The sequence below is a fragment of the Lactuca virosa genome, chromosome 9 (genome assembly GCF_052849685.1).
Source record: "Lactuca virosa cultivar CGN04683 chromosome 9, Lactuca_virosa_CGN04683_v6, whole genome shotgun sequence".
NCBI classification, from domain to species: domain Eukaryota; kingdom Viridiplantae; phylum Streptophyta; class Magnoliopsida; order Asterales; family Asteraceae; genus Lactuca; species Lactuca virosa.
In genome coordinates, this window is record NC_136434.1 from 121,475,108 (window position 1) to 121,499,089 (window position 23,982).

General features: G+C 36.1%; 2 protein-coding genes and 1 long non-coding RNA gene across 4 annotated transcripts; 1 reads left to right on the forward strand and 2 right to left on the reverse strand.

Moving 5' to 3' along the window:
• Positions 1-830: 830 nt before the first annotated feature.
• Positions 831-6,001, reverse strand: LOC145137915 (uncharacterized). Its single transcript, XM_079072055.1, has 21 exons — positions 5,762-6,001; positions 5,139-5,237; positions 4,896-5,047; positions 4,685-4,757; positions 4,471-4,593; positions 4,279-4,387; positions 3,984-4,063; positions 3,775-3,856; positions 3,552-3,691; positions 3,375-3,485; positions 3,164-3,280; positions 3,002-3,091; positions 2,871-2,924; positions 2,727-2,801; positions 2,536-2,611; positions 2,277-2,376; positions 2,124-2,193; positions 1,955-2,028; positions 1,757-1,878; positions 1,387-1,674; positions 831-1,304 (listed from the first exon to the last, which is right to left on the reverse strand). Exons 1-21 carry the CDS (start codon positions 5,885-5,887, stop codon positions 1,024-1,026), a joined length of 2,442 nt encoding a protein of 813 aa, XP_078928181.1. The 5' UTR covers positions 5,888-6,001; the 3' UTR covers positions 831-1,023.
• Positions 6,002-15,280: 9,279 nt separating this feature from the next.
• LOC145137710 (uncharacterized) lies at positions 15,281-17,052 on the forward strand. The gene is made up of 2 exons (XR_013721195.1): positions 15,281-16,482; positions 16,634-17,052. It is a non-coding gene; the product is annotated as an uncharacterized LOC145137710 (long non-coding RNA).
• Positions 17,053-18,575: 1,523 nt separating this feature from the next.
• Positions 18,576-22,708, reverse strand: GLY1 (NAD-dependent glycerol-3-phosphate dehydrogenase family protein). Of its 2 annotated transcripts, XM_079071851.1 has the most exons (9): positions 22,250-22,705; positions 21,539-21,675; positions 21,320-21,425; positions 21,016-21,217; positions 20,707-20,794; positions 20,420-20,567; positions 19,431-19,580; positions 19,212-19,361; positions 18,576-19,111 (listed from the first exon to the last, which is right to left on the reverse strand). In XM_079071851.1, the coding sequence occupies exons 1-9, from the start codon at positions 22,622-22,624 to the stop codon at positions 19,097-19,099; spliced, it is 1,371 nt and encodes a 456-aa protein (XP_078927977.1). In that variant the 5' UTR covers positions 22,625-22,705; the 3' UTR covers positions 18,576-19,096. The 2 variants fall into 2 exon arrangements, with proteins under 2 accessions (XP_078927977.1, XP_078927978.1); XM_079071852.1 differs by lacking the exon at positions 18,576-19,111 and having other exon boundaries at positions 19,234-19,361; positions 20,410-20,567; positions 22,250-22,708.
• Positions 22,709-23,982: the final 1,274 nt, after the last annotated feature.

Genomic DNA, 23,982 nt, shown 5'->3' on the forward strand with positions numbered 1-23,982 from the left:
CTTTTCAAATGTTATTTTTTATTTATGATTTAAGTTATATGATAAATATAATCATTATGATATAAATAAATAAAAAAACAAATTCGAAATATAGAAAAAAAAACATCAAAAAGAAAGTAAAAAGGTAAAATAGAAAATAATTGGTGTTATCACATGTTATTAGATGTTGCCCATTTCCACCTTGGGTGTTATAACACTCATGTATGAGTAGGATGCTGACATGACACCTTTTTGGTGTGGTAACATGTAATAACATGTTGTCTGCACATAATAGTCTTATACATTATAGGATAAGTTTTTTGAATGGACTAAAGATCATCCACAATAGTACAACTTTTTTCACGATTTTTGTTTTTTTAATAAAAAGCTTATTTTACCTCTACAAGAGGAAGGTTTTTCCAATTGGATTATTTATGGGGCCCGTTATTTTAAATTTTTTCATTTTACTGTTGTTTTTATTAGTTGTCTATTTTTTATTTTTAAAAACTTAATGGTTTGAAAAAAAAAAAAAAAAACTCGTATTGTAGAATGCTCAGACTATCATTTTTTAGTTTTACACTCCAATAAATAATTTTCATAATATTCATGAATTTTAATATAATTTATCAATGTTAATTGTTAACATGAGATGAGTTGGGTGGAAAAATAAAAGAATGACAAATAGTAAAAAAGGTCGATGTCTTAAATTCCTTGTATGACTAAATTTAGTAAGAAAGAAACAACCATGTATAGTTATCTAAATTACACACTCAAGCCTCAACTCACAAAGCTCATTAAAACAACGAAGCAAAATTAAGTAATATTTATATGAATGCTTTGTAAATAGGATATAAAATAATGGCACACAGTTTGGTTGAAAAGAATGGAGAAAAAATAGTTTTACAAAGTAAAATAGTAAATTAAAACTTAAAAAACTGCACTCATCTAATTATTCTAAAACATAATCAAAACCAAAACCAAAGAATTAGTAAATTATAAGACTAATAGTCTAATATACATATATGATATACCTTTCTGTTTTCCCTATACTCCAGACGAAGATGTTCTGTTTATCCTTTGAGCACCCAGTTTTGGTAAAGCAGGTTTAGATGACCGGCCTCTTCCAGAAGCGGCGGCTAAAGGCTTTGCTCTGGTGGTTGGTGGTGGTGCTGCAATTGCCGCCCATGGGTCGTCATCGTTATCAACCGCTGCTTTCTTTGTAGAAGCTGAAGCTGCTTTCGGCGGATGCCCAGAAACTGAGCCCCATAAATCTTCATCTTCATTTTTGCTCACACTCGTGGCATGTTTCCCTCTCATATTTGGAACTGTTTATGTTGTTTACACACATATCATCATTAACATTTACATTTTACAATTTAAACAATTTCAGTTTCTTAATATTATTACCTTGTGGTTTTGTATGAAGGGGTCGTTTTTGAGCAGCTTGGATGGAGGAGGAAAGAGCAGGGGGAGGATTTATGTCTTCAAGTGGTAAAAAATCATCCCAACCGTTTTTCTCTTCATCTTCAATAACATTATTTTCATTTTCAATTTCACCCCATCCATCATTAATGGACATAGTTGACACAGGTGCAGCAGCTTCATGATTATGATTATGATTATGATGATGATGATCCACTATGTCAGCAGTCGAACATGCCCTCACCATTGTTGCACTTTGCACATCCGCTACCACTATTGTAAATAAATACCAACATATAAATTTTATTTGATTGTTAAAAAAAATGTCATAATAATAATAAAAGGGTGGGTGTACCTGAGGTGGCATTGGGCATGTTGGAAATGTTAGGAGCACTGGAACTTGCAGACAGATGTGGAGTATGAGTATGTTCAGAATCAGATGGTTTTCCTTTCATAGATAAAGAGCTCATAGCCCATCTGCATTACATTTTATTTATAACTATATAATTATTTTTCTCTTCTTTTTTCTATCATACAAATACATTATACATACCCTAGTATACTTGAATTTCCTGGAAGTGATGAAATTCCTGAGCCTGTAAGCTCACTGTTATCTCCATTACTTACCTACAAAAAAATATATCAAAAAAGCAACCATTGTTATAATTCTGCATTTATCCAACAACTTATTTAAAACTCTTAACAAATGTAGCAAAACACACCTTTTCATGATACTGCTTCACTATTTGCAAAAACTGTTCAACTGCTTGGAAAGCCTTTGATCGAACATCACTATAGCAAAAATAAGTCAAATATCGGTCAAAGTTGCTAAAATTAAAAATAATTGGGTTATGGAAAGTAATAATAATAATAACCTGTCAGGATCTATGGTAAGTACAACAACATTGGGCAAAATACGAACAGCAATCTCCTGGGCATCATAATAAGAACTAGTAGCAGATAAAGCCATTACACCTGCCACCAATCAAAATGTTTAATTTATCAAACTTAATAAAATGTTTTCAAAATAAAACAATTAACAAACTTTAATCACTTTGAAGAAAATTTTAAAATATATATATATATATATATATATATATATATATATATATATATATATATATATGATTTTACCTGCTCCTCTAGCAGGAGGAAATGTATCCCGCAAAGCACGAACAGTGAATGCATTAATCAAAACTCTTTTTCGTGTCTGCAATATAATATAAATATAACCAATGAATGTATTAGTTGCAATTATTTATATTTCTTGTATATGTATTCAGGAATTTTTATTTTTCTTTTTATTTATGGAAAACTTTACTAACCCCTTCATTAAGGTGAGTAGCCAAATTCCCAAGTAGTATGGTGGTGTTTGTTCTGATTGCTGGTTCTTCATCCACCTGTGTAAGTAAATATTTAAAATAAATTCAAATAGTAAAATGGTATAAAAACTAAGAAAATCTCATTACCTGGAGCTTTGAAAGATATTTCAAAAGTGACCCTGATATAGTGCGCTGAGATAACTGCAATTTAAAATAATAAAACAAATAAATAAACTGAACAAAAAAATAAAATGGAAAAAAGGACAAATAAAAGACACCTTTGGAGCAAGAACAAGCATGGACTTAAGAGTCAATTCACGAAGAAAGGCAGAAGTGTCTGAAAATCCAGTGGCTATATGAGGGTAAACCTGGTAATAAACAGAACAAAAAATATGAGGGTAAAATGGTCATTCTAAAAAAGTAGACTATCTGATTCTTACTTGCTCATCAACAATTTGAGCAGTAAATGACTCCCCAAATTGATCAATATGTTGCAAGAGACCAACTCTAATAGCTCGATCAGTGGAGGCAAAAAGTTTCACTAACGTTGGTAGAACCTAAATTTAAAAAAATAAATAAATAAATAAAATACGACATATAAAAAAAGGATATGTATAATGGAAGAGTATTTTATATTTAATTATTTATTACCTTAATGTTGAACTCTTCTGGTGAAAGCCAAGAACCAATTTTCAAAAATGGAATCAAAGCAGGAGCAGCAGCTGAACCAAATTCTAAGGAAGAACCAAGTAATGGAAGTATCTGCAAAAGTGCAAATTCAAATATAAATTAAATAAAAAATTAAAATAGTTGAAAATAATATAATACCTTTTTTAGGACAATTTCACGAGGCAACTGCTCTGTTAGAGTTGGAAGCTTCCGGAAGAATGTATCCTTCTCAACACTGTCTTTCAAATTAAGTATTTCCATAAAATGGATAGTGTCCAACAACTTGTTTTGAAAATATTCTGAAACATAACAAGGACAAAAAAGTAAAAACAAGTTGCAGAAAAAAAAATATAGGATTAAAATATAAGGGAACAAAACAAACCACAATTCTCCACAAGCTTTGATGAATTTAATCTACGGGAAGGTGTAGAACTCAAGAGGCGTTGATAATCTGGAAGAAGAGACTACAAAAAGGAAAGAAAATCAAAAATGAATTTTCTGTGGAAATGACTTTAAAAACATTAAATAATAAAATTAATTTAAAAAAACATCAAGAAGTTACCGCCACATCAGCTATAAAGGCATGCTGACCTTTGGTAATGATGATGTATTGCGTAGCTCCTCAGTTTTGCTTATTTTTAAACCCGAAAATATCTCATAAATCAGACACCCTAATGAGAAAAAAGAAAAAAAAAAAACAGTGTCAGATTTGTTTTAAAATTAGTTATAGTAAAAAAAAAGGCTTAATATCATTGTTTTACAAAAGTAACTGGAACTTTGTATTTTTTTCATAAAAAATGGTTTTTTTTTGTAACCCATTTATGAAATTTAACCCAAAAGAAAATATCATGGTTTAAAAAAATGAGGCATAAAATTAAAAGCTGACCTAAACCCCAAGAATCAATGGCCCATGGTGGAGATTTTCTGATAGAAGTCCAGTCTGATTTTGCCAACTCCACTGGTTTGTATTGTGTGCCAACAAGCCAATCATATTGCTGGGTGAATGAATAAAAGAATTTAAAAATTCATTTATTAGAAATGGAAAATAATTAAATATAAAAAGTCATGATGTAACTACCAGCATTGGTCCTGAAGCTGCTTCATTGTTCCCATCAAGCTCAGAAAGAACATCAAAAGCATGTAATTTCCAGTCCAAAGTTTGAGTAACAACCACACTTTCCAAACAAACATTACCATGGACCTTTACAAACAAACAAAAAAAAAATGTTATTTCTCAATTGGAATTGGTTATAAATGTTAAAATAAAAAATGTCAACAATAGTACTACTCACAAGTCCACAATCATTATTCAGGAAGCTCACAGCTTTTGCAATCCGGTGTAGGCCCCACGCATAGTATTCATCTCTGATGTTATAATGAATTGAAGAATTACATAACATATAACAATAGCATTGATGGATTAAAAAAGAGAAAGTTTCATGTTTCTTGTTGTCATTTCAGCATAAAAGGACAAAAAGATTGACTAGAAATGAGCCTATGTACCTTTGTGTACCTTGTAATGCTAATTCCTTCATTTTTTCTGCTAGTGGCATAACAGGTTCTGTGACTATATATATTGTGACTTTTGTTGATGATCCATCAATTATTTCATCCTCTGTACTATGAAGAAATGATAAAATGTTTGGATGCCTCACCTGAAATAAAAAAATTATATATTTATTCCAATTCCAACAAATATATACTAACAAGAAGCTCAACAAATCTAGATCTTGATAAATAACTCACTGTTCGAAGCCTTTTGACACCATTGCGTCCAGCAGCTAAACGTCCATCACCAGAATTACTTCCTGTAAGTGAAAATATTGATACAGGGGATCCATCCACCTGGTGAAACAAAATCACAGTTATACCCAATCCCTTCAAGCATTTCATGTACACTGAATATCTACTTAACTACATGATGTGATACTGTTTGTAGATAGCATCCCTTTGATCCTAATCCAACCATGTTAAGCTCTTTCTCAAGCTACTCTAGACTACATTATGCAATAACTTATAAATCTCACACTAATAAGAACTTTTGATTGATGTACGAATGTAGAATCCAGCTAAATAGAGCATCAACTTAGATCCTTAACGAAATTCATGATACTGAAGCAAGATGATTCAATAAACCTAACGAATTGGAATTGCAATCAATCGATCCTACTAGATTTCGAAATTTGCACAGGCCATCGACGAAGAGTATCACACAACAACGCCAAATTGAATTCAAGCATTTGATCACACAATTTGATAAGATAAAACGGATAAAAAACACGAAGGTGCAAGCAATAAGCATATTATTGTATTAACATCAGTCCAGATATTTATACATACATGTACAAGCATTTATGTTTCTATGTTACCTTAGAGGTGCCGCGAGAGTGAATCCAAGATCCCCAAGCGGAAGAATAAGGTTCCCCGATGTTGTAAGGAAGATCTTTGACGCCGGCAACAGATCCGGCGACGACATCTTTCAAGAATTTGAACATTCTCTCTCCTAACTTCCCCTTTCTCGCTCTAGAAAATAGCGATCGGACCGATCTGGATATTGTGATTCCTGGGGAAAAGATCCGGTGGACGGGGAGGAGACGGAAATCGATTTGAACGGCAGATAAAAGGATTAAGACAAAATTACACAATTGGTCCTTGTGGTTTGTCAAAACTTGCATGATGAGTACTACTATTAAAACGTCATGTTTGTAAGCCTTTATGCATGTAAAATAATATGTATATCCTTTTTAAATATCATTTATATTGTTCAATCAAATAAATATTTTAATTAAAAGATTTATTAAACAAAAAATGAATAAAATATTTTATTTATTAAAAATAAATAAAAATACTTATTTATTTATTATTCAAAAGAGTTAAAACAATTATGTAACGAAATTAAATAATTCAATGAATTATTTATTTGAGGTGGAATTGATACGGTACCAATTCATTTTTCTCTAAACCGTGTACCGTACCAACTATAATTGATATAAAAAAATTATTATCGGTACGGTACCAATTATACTTGGTACCAATTTATTTGGCTACCAACAAGTTTGGTTGGTATAAATTGGTAATGGTATATACCAACTTCTTTTAATTTTCTATTGTAAGATTTAAAAACAAGCAAAGACATCGGGATTTTGATGTTTAGTATAAAATTAGTTTTTTTTGGAAACGGCAAATAATTAAACGGAAGCCTACTCGCATATTTCAACGAGCACCCCGGGTTCGAGCTCCTTTACAGGGCAAACCCAGCCCCCATAGGGGTTTCTAGGGAAAATTTCCCCACATGTGGCACAAGTTTAAGAGGCACCCAAATTGGGTTTTGCAGGGATTGAACTCCCGACCTCTGACCCCACGTGGGTATTAAACCCGGTACCTCTTCCCAGCTAGGTTGGAAGTCATTGGTTAGTATAAAATTAGTTAGGTAGTTCTTTTAGTTTACAAAAGAATTCTACTAAAATAACACTAAAATAATGTTTTAATTTTGTGCTTTAACGTAGTAATAACTATTGACTAATACGACCAATGACTAATATAATGTTAATAAAACCGTAAACACTAAACACAATTAACAGTTGAAATATACGATTTCATTATATATATATATATATATATATATATATATATATATATATATATATATATATATATATATATACTTAGGTTATTTTGTTTTTTGCTAACTATTGTGTGCTCGTATGCATAAATCTGGACCACCGGATGGAATAGAATCAAAGTTCATGATCTGAGAGTCTATGATATTACAATAGGGTAACATGCACCATATAATCGCACAAATTTCAACATAAGGGTACTTTGGACAATTAACTATATTTTAAAAAGGAAATTTTGGATTTTTAGGGATAGTTAATTCTCCTAATTTTAAAAATCTGAAATTTTAAATTAATTCAATTTAATTCTAACGTAATATAAAAATAACCGATTTTATTCCATCAGAATGTTTTTTGTTATAACGATGTTCTTTCATACTTTTATTCTATTAGAGTATTATTGTAGAATCACAGATTCTTGAATTCCTGGTTGAAGAATAACAACATTCTAATATATTCTTATATATCTGAACTTAAATACAAATACATACATATTTTTACAGACTAATAGTCTTATACATTTTAATATAATTATACATATTCCAAAAGAATATCAACAAAAATGAATAAAATTCTTAAAAAATAACAATATTCTTTAACTTTGAGTGTAATCAATCTATTATGCATTCTTCAAGTTATTCCTATCAGGTCTTCAACATATTCTTCCAGCCATCCTATCATAAATACAACAAAAACTAAGAATGGTTAAGAACATGTTATCACTTTATATCTTCTGATAGAGTACATAGAGCATGACAAAATACATAGAATACATTCTAGCAGAATACATAGAATACATTCTAACAAAATACATAGAATACATTTTTATTAGTTGTAACTTTAATTGACACTATAAAAAATTAAAAACTTGTTACTTGCAACTTGAAATTGTATTTCTAGATGATAAAACTTAACAAAATAACGATTTGCAATTTAACAATCTTGAAATTTTTGTTAATAGAAAAAATAGTAAAATTTAGCATAGAATGTATTCCTTGTCTCATGATGCTTTTCTGAAAGGTTTTCAATCAATTCTTACACTGTCATTTACCATGTTTGTCAGAATAATAGGCATCAAATCAATGTGTTACTAACCTCGTTCTAAAAGAATATTGTGTTAGCTCATTTTGAAAGAATTTGCAGCTTTGAAATAACATTCATTGTATGTGTTTGTATCTTATTGAACTCGATTCTACATAAATGATGGCCTCTTTAAAACCTAAACCCATAAAAAAGTATGTGATAATAAAATACAATTACATGTGATAGACCTGTAATAATAATAAAACTTGTAATATTAAATTACAAATCCTCATTTCCATATAACTTGAAAAAATTATAAATTTTTTTATAAACCAAAACTGGAGGGTGTCCCTCCTGTGACATTTTTAAATGATGCTAGTTAATTTAGCTTTGTTCTACCAATGGACAAAAGAATTATTCATAATAATTAGTTATGTTTGAATATGTTATTTCAAAATATTGATAATCAATATCAATATTATACAATAGACTTAAGTGATATTTTATTAAGAGATTAAACACTAAATAAAGGAATAAGGAAAATCTCTAATCTTGGATTTCACAGCAAACATCAATTGGTTAGAGTATGAAGCATCCTTCAATATTTAAATATCTCATACCTAAAAATCTTCATAATGGAGAACTAGGCGTCTTCTTCAAATCAAGTGGTGATGGTCGCCGATTGAAGTTTTTATTCATTTTTGTTGAATAAAAAATGAATAAAGGGATAATAAATGAAGAGTTTCTGTAACATCCCAAATTTCAAGACCAAAAATTTCATTTTTGATATAACAATTTAGAAAACATTTATAAGAAAACATCATTGAGTCATATCATTTCATAAAACCATAATCTCATGTCTCAAAATCATATCATAAAAATAGTAACAATGTCAGAGTACAATCCCAAGAAATCTCATAGTGCGGAAATCTTGCGTGTGTGTGATGTGCCGCTACCGCGCCGACTCCTTCCCCTTCGCTGAAGAGGTACCTGAAACAAAACTGAAAACTGTAAGCACGAAGCTTAGTGAGTTCCCCCATCATACCACATACCATACAATCACATTACATACATACTGCCAGGCATATCTGGGTGCCCGACCTACCCCTTCGGTCCTCTCGACCGGTGACCTTGCCTAGCATATCAGGGTGTTGGCCTACCCCTTCGGTCCTCTCGACCGGTCTCGGGGGATTATCTCACCCTTACTACTACCACATATTATCATATAATCATAATCTGTCTAGCATAGTTGGGTACTAAACTACCCCTTCGGCCCTATCGGCAGGTAACTTGGGGACTATCTCCCCCTACTGCTACGATCACATAACATCATAACACGCTATGTAACACCCAAAAATTTCGAACCAATTTAAACTTTCAAAACATGTCAAGTTCATCATAACATTACAACTTTGTTTTCAAAATACATTTTTATCAGAGTATTCCCAGAAACATAAACATAATAGGAGGAGTTGTACGATCATGCCTTTGCCTTGCCGCGATCCCCCGATGTACCTGAAACAATAAACTGAAAATGTAAGCCCGAGAGCTTAGTGAGTTACCCCCAAAATACCGATACACATACAGTCCACGTAACCATGTCACACCATGACATATCATAACAAACTGAACAGAACAACATGCAATGGGTCCACAGCTTTACAAGCTGGATTACCACTGGGTCCTCAGTACGAGTCTGGAATGCCTATCGGGCCCTCAGCTCGTATCTGGAATACCATCGAGCCCTCAGTACGAGTCTGGAATGTTCTAAGGAAAAACGAAGCAAGTCGAGCCCAACCCCAAGGCAAACTAGTCCCAGCGTGGGAAGGCCCTTACAAAGTCACGGAAACAAAATGGAATGGCGTGTATGCCTTAGAAACGATGGAAGGAAAGCAGATTCTAAGAACGTGGAACGCCAGGAACTTGAAAAAGTTTTTCTTTTGAAAAGAGAAAAGTATAATCCCAGTCGATCGATACGCTGCTTAGTGCGGCACATCCCAAGTACTTAGTGTACACAAGTCCATGCTTAGTGACATGAGTTTCATACTTAGTGTATTTGTAGTCCATGGTTAATGTAATGGGATTATTCAAATGCTAATCTTTAATACTTAGTGTATTAACTCTTAACGATTGAAAATGTGCATGTAGAGATCCATTTGTTGGGTACTAAGAGCACCCAGTACCGATACTTAGCGTATCGACAATGACATAGGCGAAGCAGAACGCCTAGCACATCAGAGCGCTATGTTCTTTTCAAAAAATATATATATATATATATATATATATATATATATATATATATATATATATATATAAGAGAGTAAGCAACAAACAAATTCGTGATTACACACATAAAACAGAGAATATTGTTCAAAAGCCCATACGTTATACAAACTAAAGGCACCACATGGCCATCAAAAGAAACATACAAGACAGAAACTAAAACATGCAAAGAAATTTTCACGCCCCAAGAGGGGTAGCACACGATGCCGGAGCATCTTCAACAACATCATCCTCGCCACATGTGACTTCGTTTCCCACAACAGCCACCTCACCTTCTCCAAGATCACCATCACCACCCTCGTTACCCTTCCCAGCATCGACCTCAGCCACCGGCACAATACCCTGACCCATTGCACTTTTCGGAGTACCCTCTGAACCAGCAAACGAGCACAACTCTCGGAGACCTCCAACACCCAATTCACCCAGACCCAACAAGGACGCATGATCCATACTGGCAAAAGATAACAAAGCATCGTTCACACTAACCACAGGACCGACAGAAGCGGCATCAACACCGACATCTCCACCACCAGCACTAGCAGAGGTTTTCTGAACAGACTCAACCCCAGCCATAAAAGCAGCATGCCGGATGAGACTTATCGCGTTAGTAAAGTCCGGGTGCTCAATCAATTTATCAACAATTCGAACAACACCAACATGCACCAGCCAATCCAAATCCTGACGGGAAGCGTCCAAATCCGATTGCAATAACGAAATAAGCTTATCACGATCAGCAGCATCGCGTTCAAGACTTTCCACCTGGATCATCAAACCTTCATTCACTTAAGTCAGGGAGTCGACCTTAGCTTCCAAGACAGCCCTAGTTTCGTCAAGGACGGTCTTCTCAGAGGATAGCAATTCACATTTTTGCTCAGACAGACGGAGGTCCTCGCCAAGCTCACCAAGGCGACGTTCCAGCCCCGTCACGCGTGACCCACAAGTAGCGTGGGCGGCCTCCATCTCGCCAAGAGCATGAACACGACGGGAACCCGCGACAAGGTAAAACATGGCCTGCGCAGCAGCATAGGCCATGTTATGAGCGAGCGCAGGATTACCCATAGCCTCCATATCGCCAACAGCAGCCGGAGGAAAAGCATGGCGGGAAAATTCCAAAGCATTGTTACGAACAGAGAGTCGAGAATCGTTGCGGAGATCCCAGGAAGGAACAAAAACAGGAGACTCAGTAGAGCTGTCTCCAGAAACACCACCTAAAGGAACTGAGACTGACCCAGGGCCACTAGAACCTTTAATCGGGGAAAACTTTAGGGAAACCAAGGAAACACCTGGAACGGGAATAGAAGAGAGAGCAGGAACAACGGGCTGTTCAGCCGCCCCGTCGACCCCTTCGGACTGTTGCGTGTCGTCATAAGGGATCACGACCACACCGGCCGATGTGGAAGTCATAGAGCTCAGCAGATGAGAGAAGTTGCGCCGGGTATGAACCCTTTTGGTAGCGGTGGGCGCGCCGGTAACCGGCTCACCCATGGCTAAGACAGCTTTTCTCTTCGCTTGCATTCGCCGGACATCCGTGATAATCCCCTCTTTGCTGTCTTCGCTACCCTCCACGGAGGAGGAGCGAGCGCTACCCAGGGGCATGACAACAGAGATTGGGCGGGCGCGTAAAGGATCTCCCTCCGACGCTGACAAGCCTGCAGGAGGGGCGGAAGGAGCAGCAGTTAAGGCAAGCTGGTCCAGTCGGCGGGGTGGAGGAAGCCAATCAACCAGATCCACCTCACGGTACTCTAACTTGCCACGATAACGCTTCCGTAACACCTCATCCATGGACAGGGAAGACTCAACACCTAGAGATATTAGAACAAGGAATATCAGTCACATAGTAGTAACAAGGGGGAGAAGGGAAAAAGAAGGGTACAGCACCTACCGTCGACAACGGAGAAAAACACCGCCATTTTGCCACGACGCCTCCAAGAAGGGCTCATCCCCACACCAGAAAGCAGAGCTTCAGAATAATCCTCAGGGGATACTTGCACACACTTCAGATAATCAGCGACACTTTGGTTGTGAGGGAAGAGCTTGGGGATGGTATCGGCAAAAGCATTCGCACGGTACCGGCCGCTTCCGACCAACTCCTGGTCTACCCATAGCCACTTGTCTTGCCAATTCTTAGGGGTCCGCCCGTCGGGAACCAAGGCGTGCCCCCCTCGCCGGACCGAAAAAGTGCACTTATCCCCAGTGACGCAGAATCGGAAGAAAAACTTGAAAACAAAGTAATCCGGAAGATACCCGTTGGCCCTGCAGATCATCTCAAATGCAACCACTTTGTTGACTGCATTAGGGGTCAACATCTGAAGACTGCAACCGTCTTTCTGAAAGACCTCCTCTTGAAAATCAGTCAAAGGGAAACGGATGCCAGCGTCTAGGGTTTTCAAGTAAACCCCAATCTTGCCAGGGGGAGGGGATGAGATACTAGAGCCAGGTGCAGGAAACTCTACACCTTCCAAAGAAGATAAGCCATATGTGACCTCCAGTTGACGATACTCAGTGGCGGAAGGGAGGATACCGGGAAGGTTTGCCATGAGAAAGGAAGAGAGAAGAAGACAAGCTAGAAAAGAGGAAGACGAAGAGGGAAGGAGGAAAAGATAAAGATAAATCGTTCAAAGCCCCTTATAAAGAAGAAGAAGAGGCGGGATATTTAAATGCCTGACACGGTGACGTAATTGCCAGACATCATGCGCAGTCACGTCGCCATTAAAGACGGAACGACGGGTAAAGGAAAACCGACACGCGTAAGCTATCTAAGTCCAGAACGCCGTAGTTAGCGCTGCAACGCTACAGCTACAGGACTGGGGGACTTGATGACGTGCCTAGGGCAGCACGGCAGAAGCACGAGCCGGACACGCCAACCGGCCCCAGCCCAACAGGCTTACAGTCCGCTGGCACCCCCGGGAGTGGAAGGCACAGACGAAAGGCTCGCACACGCCAACCGGGCCCAGCCCAGCAGGCTTAGCGTCCGCTGGCGCTCTCAGGAGCGGAACGCACATGCGAAAGGCTCGTGCCCGCCTAGAGACGCTCCCAGCTCCAAGACAAAAGAAACGGTCAGGAGACAAGCAGGAGGATCAGACCATTACCGTCAGAGCCAATAAGAGCGCCCTAACGGTTAAAGGCGCATGACTCTCCAATCGGCGCCCCTGATCCTTTCTCCCCAAAAAGCGATCTTGCCTGGTACGGATCAGGCAAGGGAGCTAGGTATAAAAGGATACGCTCTCAGACCTACGAGGTAAGCTCTCTGGACTCTCTAAGAGCGCACACCCAAAGATCCTAAACACTCTCTAACTTGACCGTCGGAGTGTTCTTCCGGGAGCTCCTCCCGGAAAGCGGCTGACGACCTTCTTTCTTTGTGATCTTGCAGAGGCAATCGAGAATCCAAGTGAACAATACCGATCGAGCCAGACCAAGGTCGCATCATGTTTCTATTTGAAATGGTAGATGGCATAGATGTACGTGATTTCCTTTTGAACATCATCAAGCTTGGTTTCTTTGAGAGTTTCTATTCACCATCAATCTGGGTTTCGTTAAGAGCGATTCTTGGGTAATATAACGTGTTGGTGGGTTGTTGAAGGGGAAGGAGGTTTCATTGAAGGTGTGTTTCGGTGTTTACGAGATCGACTGGGGATGTCGACGATGGATTTGGGGGATAAAATCTTGAAGATGAAGTGGTCTGGGTTAGGTTAAAGAGAGAGAGAGAGAGAGAGAGAGAGAGAGTGTGTGTGTGTGTGTGTGTGAGAGAGAGAGAGAGAGAGAGGTGGGGTGGATAAGTGGGCCCATTTTCATATTTTATAATAATAATAATATTAAAAAGTGAAAGAAAAATGAAAAATAAATTCATTAAGGGTATAATAGTCTTTTTAGTTTGGACAGGGACCAAAACTGCAAGCAAACTAGCTCAAAATGACCACAAATCCAAAAAAGTCGGGGTTTGGACTAAAACCCCAAAAAAATGCATACCACAGGGACCATTTTTGCAATTTTGTCGATTATTTATAATAATAATTAGGTCGGTATGAGGAGATGTGGAGCTGTGCATTTGCACGCACCGGAGTCGTGTCATGGAAGGGCCTGAATTTTTTTCACGTATTAGAAATATTGAAATCAGCAACAAGAATTTTTCTTTGAAAATTCATCGCTAAAGGCCAATAGCAACAAATCGGTGAGGTAACCAGCGAGGAAATTAGAGGTGTATTAGCTTGTTGCAAAACATTTTGGAATCGGGTGGCTTTTATCGCTGCTCCATCGTTGATTATTTGTAAATGAACATTTTGTGTTTTTAATTATAATCACTACTAATATAATCACAATGGTCTATTATGTGTCAAAGTTTATCATAGTATTAATAAATTTTGTTTATATATAAAAAATTATATTTAAGGTCTCATTTTTACTTTTCACACGGACCTTCAAAATGAACGGAAGAACCATATGTAAATTGATGTCATTTTGATCACACTAACTTGTTCAAAAGAAACTTGGCATTTATTGTTTGACTCTAACTATTACACCATACCAGATACTAGTCGTATGTATAATGGTATATCACGTAAAATCAGTATTCCATATTTACGAATAATTAGGATCCTCATCCCTATGTGTTTCTTTAGTGTTTGATGTATTTGGATTAAAAGAACCGGAGATCAAGGTCTCCATTTTATACTTGATTTACAATTATTCGTTAAAATATCAAAATGAATAATTGGTCTATCAGATCCAAATGACCGGGTTTTTTTGGCAATAACTTTATAAAGACTTTTCCAACTTTTATATACATTTTACACATTATAAACATTTATAAAAAAATTATAAACCCTTAAATGAAAACGTGTAAATTGAAGTAGTTGTATATCTTAGAAGTATTTTAAATCAGTTTCAAAGAATTAGGAGATCTTTGTTCTAATCTCCTGTATTTATACTCTTGTAAATCTTGTTGATCAATATATAGAAATACAACTGTTCTCATGGTATCAGAGCTAAGCATCTCCTAATTCCATCATCAATACCAAAAAAATTCTTTCTCTTCTTCTTCTGATTTCTGCTATGGCGACAGGCACTGCTAGCCCTCTTAACTTGGCAGCCACCCCTGCTTCTACCCTTAATTTTCAGATCCCGTCTATTACAATCAAATTAAACTGGGATAATTGTGTTTTTTTGTCACACCACAAATGGTTCCACCCTTGAAACCTTCGATCTTAAAGATTATATCATGGATCCACATCCACCTCCCACCATGATTGACATACCAGCGGTTGAAGCTTTTCTTCGGCCACTAATACGCCTCCAACAATTTTCGTTGCTCCTGCCACTACAGGTCCTAATCCTGATTACACTACGTAGAAGATGCGTAACTGATTTGCGCTTTTATGGCTCAAGTCTACTCTATCCGATTGAGCTTTAGCTCTGGTTACACGATCCACCTCGTCTCAAATGGCTTGGCATGCCATTGAGAAAACTTTTCAAGCCTAAACTCAGGCTTGTAGGATGCAACTAAAAGCGCAACTTCAAACTCTTACCAAATGGTCCATGCCCATGATGGAATATACTAAACGAAAGCGTTCAATTGCAGACTCCTTAGCCGCAAACCTTCATCCAATGTCTGATGAAGATCTTATCGGTCATATTTTGACAAGAGTTGATTCGTCATATCGTCTTTTTACCATCACTTTCATGATGAAAACTGATAACTTGTCTATTGACAGGAGTTGATTTGTCGTAGGTTTCTTGCTTCAAGAAGAAGCACAATTGGAGCAGGAACATGTTCGCTTAGCTTTGATTCAACAAACAACAGTTGTACGGTTAACCAGTCCGATGCTCGTCCCTCCAACTTCTCCACTGGTCCGGAATCTACTCCAATCTCCGGTCTCCCGCAATTCTGATCTTCAACGTCGGCGTCCTGTTTGTCAATTATGCAATAAACAGGGACATGAGGGCAATTGATTGTTGACAAAGGTAAAATCAAACAAACTTCCCGTCTCGTAAACCTAATCCTCGAAATCAGCCACGCCAAGCCTATCTAGATCAACACAACAGCTCGTCGACTATTATTGATCCATCCTGATATTTTGATATTGGAGCTACAGATCATGTGTCACCTGACATCACCAAACTCAACATTGTTGACGAATATAAAAGAGACGTCAAGCTGCAAGTAGGCAACGGTAACCATCTGTCTATTTCTCATGTTGGTTCATCTAATTGTCAAGTGTGCTTATTGTTCATGATCTCACTAAAAACCTACTTAGTGTGTCGAAATTAATAGAAGATAATAATGTTTATATGGAGTTATGGCCTAAATATTGTAATGTTAAGACATTTCAGGGACAAACAATCCTCCGAGGGGACGTAAATGATGGTCTCTACCGGCTGCCACACAATCAAAGCAATGGTTTTGAGAAAATCATAATCCAGAATTTTATGATAAAGTCTTTGATAAGGCGATTCATAGTGGAGGTGGGGAGTGATGGTATGATTGTGTAGATAAGTGGATGGTTTAAAGGCATGTTCCCAATATAGATAAAGGTAGAGAGGATTGTGCTAATAAGGTTAAACCTTTTTCAAACATGTTGCAATTTCGTCTTTCAAGTGCACAGTTTTGTTTTTGCGTATACATGCAAGAGACACGGTGTATGATTCCATTGTTTTTGGGAAACGAATATACATTTCGAAACTCACCACCCCAGTCGGTTTGTAAACTTTTAATGTCATATGAGAATTGGGTTTTAATCATAGTTCAAAACTATAAAAACACGGAAAATACTTGTGATTTGTGTGACAAAAAATATATCCATACAAACTTAGTGCAATCATCAACAAACAAGACAAAGTACCGATTTTCATTTAACGAAAACATAGGGGAAGGACCCATAAAGAAATGTGCGGATACCGGTGAATGTCATAGAAGATGGTTTGGTTCGAATGTGTGGCAGTCAGTAGAGACCCTCATTAATGTCCTCTCAGAGGATTGTTTGTCCTTGAAAAGTCTTAACATTACAATGTTTAGGCTAAAATTCCATATAAACATTATTATTTTCTATTAATTTCGACACACTAAGTAGGTTTTTAGTGAGATCGGGAACAATAAGCACACTTGGCAATTTTAGATTAGGCAAATAAGATGAACCAACATGAAAAATAGACAGATAGTTATTGTTGCCTACTTGTAGCTTGTCGTCTCCTTTGTATTCGTCAACAATGTTGAGTTTGGTGATGTTAGGGGAGACATTGATATGTAGCTCCAGTATCAAAAATACCATGATGGATCAATAACAGTCGACAGGTTGTTGTATTGGACCATATAGGTTTGACGTGGCTTATTTTGGGGATTGGGGCGACAAGAGGAAGTCTGTTTGATTTACCCTTTGCCAACAATCAATTGCCCCATGTCCCTGTTTATTGCATAGTTGACAAATAGGACACCGGCGTTGAGGATCATAATTGCGAGAGATCAGAGATGAAGTAGATCCCTAACCAATGGAGAAGTTGGAGGGACGAGCATGCTGTTAACCGTGAGTGCAACTGCTATTTGTTGAACCGAAGCTAAATGGACATGTTCCTGCTCCAATCGTGTTTCTTCTTGAAGCAAGAAGACTACAAGATCGTCAATAGATAAGTTTTCGGTTTTCATCATGAAAGCGGTGGTAAAAGCACCATAGGACGAATCAAGTCCTGTCAAAATACGACCGATAAGATCTTCATCAGACACTAGATGGAGGTTTGCGACTAAGAAGTCTACAACCGAACGCTTCCGTTCAATATATTTCGTCATGGACATAGACCCTTCGGTAAGAGTTTGAAATTGTGTTTTTAATCGCATCATACAAGCCCGAGTTTGGGCTTGAAAAGTTTTCTCAATGGCCTGCCAAGTCATTTGAAACGACGTGGATCGTGCAACTAGAGCTAGAGCTCGATCGGATAGAGTAGACTTGAGCCATAAAAGCACAAATTGATCACGCTTCTTCCAGGGCCGGTAGTGGCAGGAGCAGCAAGAATTGTTGGAGACATATCAGTGGCAGTGGCCGAAGAAGCTTCAACGGCTGGTATGCCAATCATTGTGGGAGGTGGATGTGGATCCAAGAAAAAATCTTCAAGATCGAAGGTTTCAAGGGCGGAAACAATTATGATGCGCCATAAAGCATAATTATCCCGAGAGAACAATTGTATTTTTGTATATTGATGATGGAATTAGGAGATGATTAGCTCTGATACCATAAGGACAATTGTATTTTTGTATATTGATCAAAAAGATGTACAAGAATATAAATACAGGAGATTAGAGAAAATAACTCTTAATTCTTAGGAAATGATTTAGACTACTTCTAAGGTATACAACTACTTCAATTTACACGTTTTCATTTATGCCTCTAAGCATATTTACGTGTAACCCATTTTACTTATTCCTATTTTTTGATGATTAATTACAGAAATAACCAACCATCGGTGATAAAATACAGTAACAACAAAAAAATACAAAAAATAAGCCAACATATTAAGAACACTAATGGTGATACTTTGCAATTTTGCATCTGATCGGATAGACCAAAATGACTCTTTTGGATTGTTGCTCTTAAAATTTTGTGGTTTCATAATCATTGTGTAATATTTCACAATCTTAAATTTCTTAGCAATATTATCCAATTGTGTCACTTTTTTTTACTGTTTGTGTTCTTACCACTGTGGATACAAGAAGGGTGTCGACCAATGGCGGAGTGACAACTGGACGTTCCTTTCATCTTACTAACTAACTGGGAAAGGACAAGTATTTGTTTCCCATATCTACACTTCTTCGACCTAAAATTATATTAATTTTGATATTTGAATAAGTATTATAAATTATAAATTATAAATAAATAATTATTTAGACGTATATAATATAATAATAATAATATACCTGTGGGAGATTCATCAACTCAAAAACAGCCTTTTGTGGGGTCAACTCATTGTCTATAATCCGTGCCACAGCTGTCAAAACCGGCATTTTAACATTGTACTTTTGTGCCAATGCAATCACAGCTCCCGCAGTTGCCACACCTTCAGCCACCTTAATTTCATAGAAAACTTAAATTTTCAGAAAACCTTAAAAACTACAAAATTCAGTTAAGATTGTAACCTGGTTCATGGAGCAGAGTATGTCATCAAGTGTTTCTCCAGAACCTAAACGAACTCCAACTGTTCTGTTTCTTGACAGGCTGACAAAGCATGTAAGCATTATGTCCCCCGTTCCTGATAACCCCGAGATCGTTGTTGATTTCGCTCCCATCTTAAATAAATATAAATTAATTAATTATATCAAACATAATAACATTTTGAGTAAATTACAAATTTGGTCCCTGTGCTTTACTTAGAATCACAGGTTTAGTCCAAATTTCAATTTTTGTTGGTACTATTTTGTTGCGGTCTTGATCCCTGAATTGTTAGATTTTTCAAAATGACCATTTTGCCATTGGACCCAACCCCAAAAAAAAACAATGTACCATGACCAAATTTGTTTTAAGAATAATTACAATTTTGATCCCTATGGTAAATTGTCTTTTGGGGGTTTGGTCCAAGGGCAAAATGGTCATTTTGAAAAAAATTTAACAGCTGAATAGTTGAATCTAATGACTCAGGAACCAAAATTGTAACTTACGAAAACCAAATTTGAATAAATTACAATTTTGGTCCCTGTGGTATATTGTCTTTTGATGGTTTGGGTTTGATCCAAGGGCACAATGGTCATTTTGAAAAGTTTAACATCCGAATAGTTTAATCTAATGACTTAAGGACCAAAATTGTAAATTACAAATTTGTGATACGTGATTAATAAAGCAATGTACCAGGACTGAATTTGTTGTAAGAATATATTACAATTTTGGTCCCTTTGGTATATTGTCTTTTGGAGGTTGGGGTTTGGTCCAAGGGCAAAATGGTCATTTTGAAAATTTTACCAGCTTGAAAGTTGAATTTAATGACGCAGGGACCAAAATTGTAATTTACAAAAACCAAATGTGTAATTTACAAAGATTAAACGTGCAATTTTCAGTAAATCAAGAAGATCGAATTTGTAATTTAGTCTAAATATTTATTTTATAATGTGGGATAGGATTTACTTATTTGCACCTTGGTTGATAACCATCGGATCTCAGAACAACCTTGTGCAACAAGGGCAGCCATGGAATTATTACCAAGATTTAAACCTTCTACAATCCCTGCTGCTATTGCAAGTACATTCTTCAGTGCACCCGCAATCTCCACCCCTGTCACATCACTGTGCCATCAGGAGAGTTACAAATTTAAGATACATGATTAATAATAAAAAAAAAAGTTTATTAAAATAATGTTACATTAAAGTTTGTGATTATTAGACAACAGGTGATTAAAATATGTTTTGGATAAACCAATTTTACCTTGTTGTGCTGATTCTCAAGTTCCTAGAAGCTAGAAGTTGTTGGACTGAGTTTGCTAACTTTTTGTCTTTTGATGCAACCACCATTGCTATTAAAAAATTAAAAACACAAAACAAATTCAAGGCATATTAATTTTAACTATTTATTTTGTGGGTCCCATTTATATAGGTTCTTCAAAAAGGTTATTCTTCTAGCAACCCGTGACAGACACTAAATCCACCTTTTCTTGAAGTGAATGGGACCCACAAAATCTTATAATGGAGAAGGAAGGAAAATGGAAATATGATTTAATGAAAGGCAATGATTAACCTGTAGGCAATTTGTTCATTAACTCAAGTGCAAATGAAGGTCCAGAAAGTGCAACAAATGGTTGTCGAGAGTTTCTTAGTGTTTGTGGAATTATTTGAGACATCATTCTCAATGTGTTTAATTCTAATCCTTTACTAAGGGATATGAAAGGAAGTCCTGGCTCTACATACTCAGCAACACCCTCCAAGAAGGAAGAACTGAACTGCAATGCAACATATATTCATTTTCTCATATTTTCATCATTAAGATCCAATTTCTCATCACATTTATGTAATTTGATATTATAAACTCAGTTAATTGAAACCTGAACTGGTACAGCATGGAGGCAAAAGTCAGCTCCAGTGAAAGCAGTCTTTGCATCGGTTGTTGCTATCACATTTTCTGGTAGCTTGTGGTCTGGAAAATACTTTCTGCAAACAGAGAATTATATTATTATGATTAAGCTAAACAATGTAAAAGAGGAAGCAAGTAAAAATGACACTAAAAAGTTATATGTAGTGAAGAATCAAAATACAATTCTCACCCATTACAATGATTCTGGTTAATAGATTGACAAATTTGAGGATCACGTACGAGCATATTTACTTCCATTTGCATCTTTCTACCTGCAACATGGGAAGCCATTGCTGTTCCAAAAGATCCTCCACCTAGAACTACTACCTAAAATCCATTCAGAAAGTAGATATAACATATAAATGTGAAAAGTGAAAACCACTTGAATTTGTTATTAGAATGGCTTATTTAGAATGTGTTTGAGACTGAATACAGAATCTTATTGAGCAATGTTTGTCGTAAGATAGTGAGTAAAATGATAACTTTTTGTCATTCAGAAACTTAAATAATTCAGACATCTTACTCATTCAGTTTTATCAAAAGACATTTACTCCATTGCCTAAAACTTTCTCTTTATCTTATAGATTATAGAACATAAAAAAGTTTTCCCAATCTTCCTAGTGTAAATCAATTTATTGATCATCTCCTTTCTAGCAGCAACATTAGGCTTCTTTGTGAACTATTGAATACTGGATGCACTATCGAAGTGTAATGAGAAATTCTATACACTAATACTCTCATCAAATTTAACCTTACAAACTACATTCACAATCAATATAACAGATTAACGAAATAGCAATGTTGTATAATCGCTCACAATTTAATATCTCGACTTCTGAGGTGAAAATTAACGAAATAGCAATCATCTCATTTAGCTATGAAATCAGAAAATGAATGTTACTTTGTTCGTGCGTTCGAGAACATCGGTTTTGGCCTTGGACCGCAAAGAACGAGACCACCGGACCAGCTTCTCCCACGCTACTTTGACAATTTTCCGACGGTCTCTGGTGGTGCTGGCAACTTCCAGGGAAACGTTAGCGTCTCCCGGAGGTGACTGGTTCTGCTCCGGCGGAGGCGGTGGATCAACTGCTGCGGCACACACTGTATATGTATGTTTGGATGTAGAGTAGTGTAGAAGAAGAATTGTCTGCCCAAATTTTGGTGCAGGGGAGAAATTATGATGAAGTAGCTTGACTTGAGACGGAGATTGTGAATATGATGATGAATTATTGGAGAAGAGAGAGGTCGACCATGGCGTTTCGAAGAGAGTCGCCATTGTTAACCGTACTGCAGTTTATCCCCTCCACGCATTCCACGTTCACTTGTTTAAAGTTGTTTTCAGAACCTTTTAAACCCCACATTTTCGGATTCCAGTTTCTGATTCGAATTAAGACGGAGGTCCTCAGTTATAATTTACCCCCTCTAAGCTAGAGTAAACTACGAATTCTGTCCCTTAACTTCTTATAAAGTTCCAGTTTCTCCAAATAAGCGCGCTCTTTATACTATCCGATTTTTTCTTTTTGCTTTTTTTAGTTTTTGTTATATCCGATTTTTTCTTTTTGTTTTTTTTTTAGTTTTTGTTATTTAAAAGTCTTATTCGATTATTCGAAATCGGCTTTTAAAAGATTGGGTCATCTAAATTCATAATTTTCTTTATAACTTAGATTATTTAATCCGAAAAACGTTATAAACTAATCCAAAAAGTAAAAAAAAAAACATATGTCAATGAATCCGAAAATTATAAAGCCTTTTTATAACTTACGAATGTTTTTAATTTTTTTGACGTTTTGTTCGTTTATTTAGGAATATTTTATATAGGCTAATCTTATGGAGTATTAAAAACCCGGATTATCAAAATCTCTAAACAGTTATGCTATAAATCCATATCTCATACAAAAATCCGATATAGACTTGTTTGGATTTAACAAAACTCTAATAGTCTAAAAACTGATTTTACTTTTACATATATAAACTCGTGATAAAAAAAGGCTAAAAATGGTTATCAACTTATTTTTTCCATTTTTTCTTTCCGAAATCATTTAAAATTTATAAAGATAACTAATAATATATATTATTAAGTTTAGCTTGTTAACATTTAATAATATTAAGAGAAATGACTTAAAATGAAAAACAATAATACAAAACTTGTCCTTATGTCACTAAACTTTTAATTGTATCTGTTTTGGTCAAAAATCGACTAAGTGGATATCAACCAAATTGCATGAGAGGTTGTGGTCTTATGACTAATACAAATGGTGAATTGAGAACAAGATAACACGAGAGATTTACAAGGAAAGCCCTTGATCCTTGCTACGATCTCCGACATAAAACCTTGAGCGGTGATAATGATCACATGCCTTGTATGATCTTATTGATTTGAATGTAAATTACAGAGATGATGTTAGAAATACGATTACAAGTGTTTGCCTAGCTCTAGGTCTGTAAGATGTCAAAAGATTGTGTCTGTTATGTGTGTTTTACAAGTGTATTTATAGTCTAGGTTAAGTAACTAAATGTCTGATATTTTCGGGATCCTGCTGAGCTGGTATTTACAACGTGCTTTGACTTGGTATTTCCGGGTCTTAAGTCTGGTTGGACTGATTCTTTGTTGTGAATGAGTCATATGTTGACCAT